General features: G+C 31.4%; 1 protein-coding gene across 1 annotated transcript in view; it reads left to right on the top strand.

Moving 5' to 3' along the window:
* The first annotated feature begins 1554 nt into the window (after positions 1-1554).
* Positions 1555-10920, top strand: part of LOC117169390 (tRNA dimethylallyltransferase) — a 170368-nt gene continuing 161002 nt past the window's right edge. The window contains exon 1 of the mRNA XM_033355751.1: positions 1555-1825. Coding sequence (XP_033211642.1) covers positions 1709-1825 — 117 coding nt within the window. The 5' untranslated portion in view covers positions 1555-1708. The remainder of the gene's footprint in view (positions 1826-10920) is intronic.

Genomic DNA, 10920 nt, shown 5'->3' with positions numbered 1-10920 from the left:
TCTTAGTACGGCCCCTAAGGAAATTTGCAGGAATTCAGAATAAGACTTGAGAAAGTTAAAATATTTCATCAAAAGAATATGAAGAAGAATACAAAGATTTTAAAGAACTTAAATAAATTTAAAATGTCGGATTTTGCATATAGGCTATGGTATACATAGGCTGTCGGTAAAATTATTTTGATAACTACATGTCAGACTGTGGATTCACAATCGATCGACTAGTTAATTTCTGTTAGCAGCCTGAGGGCGGCGACAAGGACCTAAATCCGCCACTGAGAATTTAAAAGAATTTAATGTGAATTAAGCATTTTCACTTCATCATCAGCTAACTTCCCTTCGTTGAATGCTGAGAGGAAAATAATGTACCCTACTGAAAATTCCTATATAGGATCCTATATAGGATTCTATATAGGAACTATATAGGATAGCATCTTATGCAGGTGCCTGTATAGGACACTCTAGGGAGTGTCCTGTACAGGCACCTACCTAGTTAGGTACCATCAATTAGGCACTATTAGGTACCTTATTAGGATAAGGTACCTAATAGTGCCTAACTGATAGTACCTAACTAATGATACCTCATGGTACCTAATGGTACGTATGTCTCTAGATGCTCCTGGAGGACCAAAAAAACTTCTGCGCAGCCGTAAGTGTTATAAAATAGTACTGCGCATCTGGATATGGTCCCATGCAGAAACATATACAGGAACCTATATAGGATCCTTTATAGGATCCTATGCCATTTCCTATAGGTGGCACCTATAGATGAAACACATAGGTTCCTATGTAGGATCCTATATAGGATCTAATGTAGGTTCCTATATAGGAAGCCATATAGGAACCTATATAGGAATTTTCAGTAGGGTATCAAACGCATGGGACAAAACTTTATTGATGTGTTATCTTCATAATGAATATTAATTATCATAATTTTCTTATGGCATTAAATACTTCTTAACAAATATAAACTACTTTTCAAATACACTTATTATATAGAAAAAATTAGTTTTTACGAAGATATTATCAAAATAGGGCAAAAATGAACTGAATTCTGTGCATTTGGCCCACTGTTTTCCCCTCAGCAATCAACGAAGTGAAGTCAGCTGGTAATTGAAGTGAAAATACCTAATTCAAAGTAATGCAATGAGTTATTCAAAATAATTTAAAATGCCATAATAGAGCTAAAATCAGACAAAACAAATGACTAAACCTGTCAAATATTGTTTTTTCTATATATAAAGATTATATTATTTCATTGATGGGGCTTGAAATATAAATACTAATTTTCGAATTGACTATGGTGAGAAACACTTTTTGTTGAGAATATGAGAGAATGGACACTTGATCAAGTGTCCTCGCTTCAGTGTTGGACACCGAGTTTGCTCAATGGCATTAAGAGATTCTTAAACAGACACAGAAAACTTAGGTTGCGTGGGTAATGGCGGATAGAAGGGCTCTTCTCCCATTGGCTGATGAGAAGAAAGGTTTGTCTCGCGACAACCTTGTTTTGTTGAACCTTGGCCACGCCTAACAGTTACTTGAGCCTTGGTGTTGTGTTGTAAAGAACTACGCGGAACTACGTGCTACATCTACACGAAGAAGAGACTCGCGCACGCGCCGTTTTGGGAAAGAGGAAGTCAATAGAAGACAGAAGTGAAGTGACAGTAGACAGAAGTACAGAAGTTGAAGTGAAAGAAGTGCGCGTAAAATGTCGCGTGTGCCAATTCTTGTGATTTTAGGTGCCACTGGGTCTGGAAAATCAAAATTAGGGATTGAACTCGCTGAAAAATTTACCGGAGAAATCATTTCTGCTGACAGCATGCAAGTAAGTTTTCGGCTTTTGACATTAAATCACGTTTAGGTTAAGGCATTTATTTGTTTTCCCGTCGCACGAGGTCAGCATGTGGCGTGTTTACGAAATTACGTCGCACGAAATCGAAAGTTCCGCGCTTCCTTCCGTTCCATCTTGCCATGCTTCACGCGGATGTCATTTTTTCACTTTTTTAAACGGGAAAAGAAAGAAAGAACAATAACAAAAATATTTCAGTCAACAGAAAATTCCACTCATTTTGCACAGTGTTGCTGTTCTAGTAATATGATACATATGGTGCATTACTTTTGACAGTGTAAAAAATAACCTAAAATAATGGTGATTTTCATTTTTCTCTCATTTTAAAGTTTTACACAGTTTTCTTCTAAAATATCCGCCTTTATTTAAAAAAATTATTCGATTTTCGGAAAAATTCTTTGCAAATTAACAGAATTTACCCGAAATCTGTCAAAATTTAGCGACTGTAATACGAAAACGATGTTTATAAATGAGGAAAGTCGAAAAAGTTGGGAAATGCAACGTAAAAAGATACACACATATGTTTTAGACTTTTGAATGAGCTCGGACTGATCGGAAATCCAAGGTAAATAAGTCCCGGCTAGATTCGGCTATACGCTATACACCAGTCGCTAAACACATGTATGTTTTGTTATTGTATTTTGAGGCTGTGCTCGAACTCTGGACAAAGGCCTCGCCCGCAAGTGACTCTGTGTTCTGTTGGCCTTGTATTTTTTCTTTCTGCGACTAGTAAAACTTCAAATGTTCTTTTTCTAATAGAAGTTGTTTTAAAAATAAATTTTTTATTTTAAATTTTCTTATCACATTTTTAATTAATATAATAAAGTTTCAACCAAGAAAAATACCACTTTCAACAAAATAATTAAACTTTTAAGCGAACTGATGAATCTTGAAAAAAATTCATTCTCAACAAAAATGCCTGATAACGCATTGTACACATTGTATCGAAACGTCAAGGATTGAGAAAGGAGTTTTAATCAAATAAATTTTGAGTCCGAAAAAATATTTTTTAGTGAATTTTATTTTAATTCATGTTGACCGTAAGGCATAAAGAACATATCTGAAAAAAAGTATTTTTTTCATCATTTTAAGAAAAAAATTATTATAACTGATGTCATTTCAAACAAAAACTTTATTTTTTGATAAATAATGTTAAAATTTACAACAAAAAATATTTATAACCGTGCTTTTTGCATATAGAATTGTTTTTGACCGTCGCTTGTTACCAATTAGAAGAAAAAATTATTGCATTTTAATAAATGAAAACTTATTTTTTCCTGGAAAATATTCTCGACAGCTCTACTGTTTCCAATTTTTAAAATTACAAAATAATCTTAAAATATAATTATTTCTTTAAAGAATGTTTTCTTAAAAGAAAAAATTGTTCTGACGATTTCAGCCATAGAAAGATTTACTTTGATAATTGGAAACAGTAGAGTTGTAGAGAATGTTTTCCCGAGAAAAATAAACCGTCATTTATTAAAATGCAATTATTCCTTAAAATTTGTTTAGAAGCGACGGTCAGAAAAAATTCAATTGCAAAAAACATGGTTAAAATTAATGTTTTTTTTTTCGTGTGAATTTTAACAGTTTTCATAAAAAATATTCATTTGGTTATCATATCAAATGTATATTATATTTATTTCTGCACCTTTGCCCAAGATTGCTTATTCAGCTATTGAAAAATAATGTACAAATCTTATTTTTCTTGATGACTTTGATATTTGTACCTTGTTTTGCACAAATTTTTACTCGGGAGGGGGAAAGGGCAAACACTGTGTACAATTGTTTTGGTTCCATTGTTAAAGAGAGAGAGAGAGAGGGGTCTAGGAACGGCCGATAATCCGTTACGTAACAAATTTTCACTGTTTTGTTTTTTTAATAAAAAAAAGTGCGATTATTGTAGCTTGTGTGGTTTTTCCCAAAAGTTAATTTTTAATTTTTAATATATGAATTATTATTACAAGACTTTATAATAAGACCTGTAGATTTTTTTGGTTGCATAAATTTTGTCTTGTTTTTTTGTCTTTTGGCTCGTGATAATTTTTAACTTTCAATGTCATACGGCAAAAGAAAATCTACTCGTCCTATCTAGAAATTATTAATAAAAATATGCACATTCTCATTTTCTAATACTTTTAAAATATTAGGTTAGAAAAATTGAAATTTCCCTAAAAAAATGAAGTTACTTTTCCACTGTACACTTTTTGTTTTCGGACTCGACATAAGTTTCATGCTTGAATAATTTAATGACACTATTTTGACATTATTTTTTCAAAATTTTTACCATATTTACACTATTTTCAATCTTTGAAGTGAATCTGAGGCCTGGATGTAGGGTGGTTCTCCCTACTGTAAAAATCACAAGAAAAAAGAAAATTATGTAGGTTAAAAGATTAGAAAAATAAATAATTAACTAAATAAAACTACATTTTTTAAAACTGTCATAATTAAAAAACTAAAAACAAAAATACTTTAATGATTTTTAAAAAACATTTAGATAATTAAAAAAAATTAAATTAGAATAAAATCAAATTCAAAATCCAATTTAAGACATTTTTGCTCAATTGAACAACTTTAAGTAAACCAGGGAAGCTTACGAAAAATATTTAAAATAAAAAAATGTTCTCCCTTTCAACTGAATATATCTCAAGAAATATATGAACGTTGCGGAATTTTACACCTTCTTTAACTCAATGAAATAGTTAACCAAATTGATAGAAATTAAAAATTCCCTATTTCAACTCAGAAAAAAAATTTAAACAAAAATTTCGTCCCTTCCATGTCAATAAAAATGTTAAGTATATAAAATTCCTATCTCACAATTGAATACAAATGATGTACTTGAAGTTGCGAACGTTCATATGAACGAAATTAAAGATTTTTTTTCCCGAATTTTTTTTTGCCAAATCATTTAGGATGACAAAAAATGATATTCCATTGGAAGAAGTTTTCGAAATTTTTATTTTTTGAGGGGTTGAATACCCTTACAAATCACCCATTATTCAAACATGCCAAGCACAATTTTGATTGTCGATATTTGAAAATATTAAAACGCAAAAAATTATCTTTTTTTACCTCACTAATTATAGAGGGAGTGAGAAAGTTCGGCAAGGCCCCTACAAACCACCCTTAATATAACCACACCTAAAATGTTAAAAATGACCATTTTGATTGTCGATATTTGAAAATATAAAATCGTCAAAAATTCTCTTTTTTTATCTCACTAATCATAGAGTGGGTGAAAAAGTTCGGCAAGGCTCCTGAAAACCACCCTTAATATAAACACACCTACAATGTTGAAAATGACAATTTTGATTGTCGATATTTGAAGATATAAAAACGTCAAAAATTCTCTTCTTTTATCATCATAATTATAGAGGGAGTGAGAAATTTCGGCAAGACCCCTAAAAACCACCCTTAATATATCCGCGCCTAAAATGTTAAAAATAACAATTTTGATTTTCGATATTTGAAAATATAAAAACGTCAATCATTCTCTTTTTTTATATCATTAATTATATAGTGGATGAGAATGTTCGGCAGGACCTTAAAAATACTACCCTTGCGTCACTCACACCTAAAATGTAAAAAAATGTTTAATGATTTACCTACCATAAATAATCTTAAGTTTTAGAGCTAAAGAAGAGTTTTGTCACTTTGGACGCTCAGCAACTTTCGGAACCTCCTGGAAACTTTTCGCTCGGTTCATTCTTTTCTTAAGGATAAAATGCTTAAACTAAAAAATGGACTTTGGCCATAATAAAAAAGAAAACGATTTATTAACAAACTTGTATTTGTTAGAGCTCTGTTTTTTACATAAAATTTTTAGTGTATGAATATTTTAGCACAAAATTTCTAGTGTACTAAATCACCATAAAAAAATCGCTTAGGGCGCAGTCCCATGGAGGTAGATCAGTAGAATCGGGGAACAGTTTCACGTTATTTGTTAAAATTGTTCGACTTGTCTTCCAATTTAACTACATAGGAATGCGCCCAAAACGAATTTTTCTTATTTTTATTTTTTACACCAGAAATTTTGTACATTCTACCATACACTGTACACTATTACAAAAATTCGCTCAGGGCGCCGTCCTATCGACAATCAAAATTGTTATTTTTAACATTTTAGGCGCGGATATATTAAGGGTGGTTTTTATGGATCTTGCCGAACATTCTCACCCACTCTATAATTAGTGAGAAACAAAAAGAGAATTTTTTATGTTTTTATATTTTCAAATATCGAAAATCAAAATTGTTATTTTTAACATTTTAGGCGCCGATATGTTGAGGGTGGTTTTTATGGATCTTGCCGAACTTTCTCACTCCCTCTATAACTAGCGAGACAAAAAAAGAGAATTTTTTATGTTTTTATATTTTTAAATATCGACAATCAAACTTGTCATTTTGAATCTTTTAAGTGTGGGTATATTAAGGGTGGTTTTTAGGAGTCTTGCCGAACTTTCTCACTCCCTCTATAATTAGCGAGACAAAAAAAGAGAATTTTTGACGTTTTTATATTTTCAAATATCGAAAATGAAAATTTTTATTTTTAACATTGTACGCGCGGATATATTGAGGGTGTTTTTTAGGGATCTTGCCAAACATTCTCACCCACTTTATAATTGATGAGATAAAAAAAAAGAATTTTTGATGTTTTTATATCTTCAAATATCGACAATCAAAATTGTCATTTTGAATCGTTTAGGTGTGGGAATATTAAGGGTGGTTTTTAGGGGTCTTGCCAAACTTTCTCAACCACTCTATAATTATTGAATTAAAAAAAGAGAATCTTTGACGTTTTTATATTTTCAAATATCGAAAATCAAAATTGTTATTTTTAACATTGTACGCGCGGATATATTGAGGGTGATTTTTAGGGATCTTGCCGAACATTCTCACCCACTTTATAATTGATGAGATAAAAAAAAAGAATTTTTGATGTTTTTATATCTTCAAATATCGACAATCAAAATTGTCATTTTTAACATTTTAGGTGCAGATATCTTAAGGGTGGTTTTTAGGGGTCTTGCCGAACCTTTGCAAACCACTCTATAATTATTGAATTAAAAAAAGAGAATTTTTGACGTCTTTATATTTACAAATATCGACAATCAAACTTGCATTAGGCAGGTTTAAATAATTGGTGATGTGTAAGGGTAGGTAACCCCTTAAAAAAATTTTTATTCGACAATTCTTTACGACAGAATATTTTTTTTACCGTTCTAATTGATTTAGGCAGAAAAAAAATTGAAAAATAATTTTTTTTAATTTCGTTCAAATGAACGTTCGTAACTTCAAGTACATATACAAATGTTCTTCTCATTTGAAGACAAATGTTTAAAATATAAAAAACCTGAACTGCTTCAACTCAATAATATTAAAGTAAATAAATTTTCTCATTTATTCAAACAAAAATTAAACTTTCGGCGCACGAAAAAAATTCTAAATCAAACTAATTAAAAATTAAATAATTTTATGTGTTGATAAAGCAGATGATAATTACGAAGCAATGCCCCATATATTAAAGGGCATCTAATTTTTTATTTTTATTTAAAATAATTTAAATATAGACACATTTAAATGTTAATGATCTGGAAAAATGTCCTTTAACCGGGAATAAACCAGAAAATTTTATTTTTGGTTCGTATAGGCTTTGCAGCTCTAAAAAAAACCCTGCCAAATATATTGTCCGTCGGTAGTTGAGTGTAATTTATTACGTCAGAACTTTAAAATAGCGTGAAAATAGAAAAAGGATTTTCCCTCTTTCCGAGAATAAATCCAGCAACCGATATTTGTAGAATAGCCAGTCCACGCAGTTTTTTAGGGGGCAGGGCAATGGACAGTTGTGACTCTTGCCTCGGAAGGACCGCATTGCGCGAGTACCCAGTAGAGTATAATGCGCAATATTATGCATTATAATTAGAAACTGTTCAGAGGCTCCGACTACATTTCGATTTCTCCGATTTAGTAACAGGGCTATTTTCAGACTACTCCCGTAACTGTTACTAAATCGGCGTTCTGATGTAGGCCTGGCTGCGGATTGCGATAAAATATGCAATCTTAATTTTAAATGATCCAAGAAAGTTAGCCAATTCCTAGTAAATCGTCGCAAGAATTTTGAGGTTACATTTTCACATGTTTTGAAAGTCGGTTTTTGGTAGCAATTCAAAATAAAATTTTCAGTTTTTGAAAATAGAAAACAGTCCATTATTATAGACTATTGAATTAAAAATACCGATTCTTTAGCCTAATATCTTCATTTAACCAAAAATAACTTTCAAATGAAGGAAATAATTTTAGTTGAAAGAAAAATTTTCATGACACGAAACACGATTTTCTTTAAATCAAAGAAACTCTTCTTTAACTGAGATCCAATGATGATTTTGGTAATTTAACGAAAAAAAAGCTTGAAAACGATTTAAAATGAAAGAAAAATATTTATTGGAACAAAGTGCCAGTTCTTTGAACGAAGAAAACTTGTTTGAATCAGAGAATCTGAATCTTTATTCTGAGGGTACGCACGCAGAGTATGTACGAAATACGTGGCGTGGTGGTAATCCGGAAGGGTAATAAATTGAGAATGTTAATTGACTGAATGTACTACATAGCCTATTTTTTAATCTTATCGTGCGTCGCCAACGAAAGGGCGTTGGTATAACCTCATATGCCGCAGACGTGTCCTTCGTTTTAAATTATTGCTTTCTGGCTATTAAGAGACAAAGAGACGAGAAGAGAGGACGAACTTCCTGCTGAATCGATTGACACGTGCATATACTTGAGTGTTCTCGGTTGACCTTTTTACTTTTATCTGTGACATGTTTTAGCCAAAAAAATGCAAATTTCTTTTCGCTATTCCGAATATCCATATGGAAATGTGCCGTTGCCTAAAATTTAAAAAAATTACATGTATAAATGATTCTAATCTTTGGATTAAATGTTAATCTGTGCCAACCTGTTTGAACTGTGATTAAACCAAATCGCATGTATGAAAGTTCCTATGTTACATTTTGCAGCAACTCTTTTTTTCTTTTTTCTGCCGAATATTCAAATTCTTACTCGCAAACTTATTTATATTTCCTACCATTAGTTTCTCGACCTTGTGTCAGAATACAAATAGAATTTTTTAAATATATTTTCCTTTTTGTTCACTCAAAATCTCATAATGGTCTGATATTTTAGCAAAGCAGAATAGTCTCTTGTATCGAAATATAATAATAATTTTAAATTTCCACTCATGAAGAATTAAGGATACATTCTAGGTATAAATTACAGAGAATAGTAAAGATGTCTAGTAATTACGAAAAAGAAGAAGATGGCTATCATTGAACCTATGTTGACCTATACAAGTGATGTTTGTTTGATGTCCAGTTCTTTTGTATTATACCGTAATGCTCTAGAATTTCTATATCACCGTTTCACTCTCGTAACAATCAAGAAGTATAAATTGATTAATGCTGTCTATTGGCTTTTAAAAGCCTTGTCTCATTTCTTAATTTCCTAACAAATGTGATTAGATTAGTATCGAAAAAAAGATGTGTCTCTACTTTATAATAATAATGGTCATGTGCGACCAGTCAGTTCTTTCATAGTTCGGGTTCAAGCGTACAAACAGCAGGTCCTTGAATTCAGAGTAGTTTCAACTTACTTGATGATGACACGTGAACGTGACACGCATTAAAACAATCGTTGATTCGTGAGAATGGGCGATGCAGGACTTTAATGAAATTTAAATATAATTTTCTCACATTTCATTTTTTCGTCAATCCACCAAAAATTGCGTACGTATTGTCTTTGTTTGAATTTCATTCATTTTTTGCCGTAATTACTATACTTCTTGAAAATATTTTAAATCCATGGTAGAATCGATAAATTTTCCTTAATAGTATAAATATGTGTTTTTACTTTGTAAGATAATAAATCTTCCGAGGCCTATACCGGTTTTTGAGTGTTTTAAATTAAATTTGAATAATTTTCCACATCCTTCGACTTATTGATATCAAGTCCGTGTCAAGGAATTTTAATGTGTCAAAGAATATAACAGATGAAAAATATTGGAAACTTGATGCTAAATCATATTCTTGTAGGAACTTCTAAAAAAATATTTAAAACAGAATTTATTTGAAACCATTGTTGCTGTAAATCAAAAAGAATTTAGTTAAAACAATTTTTAATGTATCTAAAAAGATATTGTAGGTGTAATTAAAGATATTGTAAAAAAACATGTAGTTGAGATAACTTAAAAAATTATGATTAAAGGTCAGACAGGAAGCCAATAAATATATCTTTTGGAGATAAGCGACACGGATGAAAATAGTTGACCTAAAATTTGTTTACTGCAAGAGTCACAGATCTGCAAAATGAGAATCCTTCTAGTTGGGGTATGGAAGTAAAAGAAGCTTTAAGGGCAGAGTAAATCCCAGAGATATTTTTTATCTGAAGGAGACAGTAAGACTGCAGATTCTATATGTAATTTGGAAAGGGAAAAATGTTGGGGCGTTAGCGAAATATAATATAGAGATAAGGAACAATGGGCTAGGTTTCTGGTGCGGAAATGTGGCTCGGGCGGGCAACAAAGACGTTGAAGATGTAAATTGTAGATTATGTGAGGAAGACGAGGAGAATTTAGATCACACAGTAATTCGCTGGATAGCAAAAGAATTGATAGATAAGAACTGAGAAGACAGGAAGATGGAGTGGGGAAAAAATATATGCTTACGTAATACTTGCACGACCCCCTATACTTGGGTATGCCTACAATAATAATATAATAGCATAATAATTATATATAATAACTTTATCATCATAATTATCATCATCATCATCATAATCAATGTCAGTGGTTAATGTTATGTTGTAACATATTTAAGTTTTGACACTTTTTAAATATAGTCAAATAATTTTTAGAAGGTTTCCACGTGTTCCGACACCTTTTTTGTCAGTGGTCCTATAATTTTCCAATAGACTGAGCAAATCTATTCGCTTCCTGATTCGTGATTCCGCTCAAGGTGTGGACAAGTCGATGCGTAATAGACGGAATGCGCAGCAGAAAATTTGGGCCGTCGACCTGC

The sequence above is a fragment of the Belonocnema kinseyi genome, chromosome 3 (genome assembly GCF_010883055.1).
Source record: "Belonocnema kinseyi isolate 2016_QV_RU_SX_M_011 chromosome 3, B_treatae_v1, whole genome shotgun sequence".
Lineage (NCBI taxonomy): Eukaryota > Metazoa > Arthropoda > Insecta > Hymenoptera > Cynipidae > Belonocnema > Belonocnema kinseyi.
Note: the sequence above shows the minus strand (reverse complement) of the source record. Positions and strands in the feature narration are given on the sequence as shown.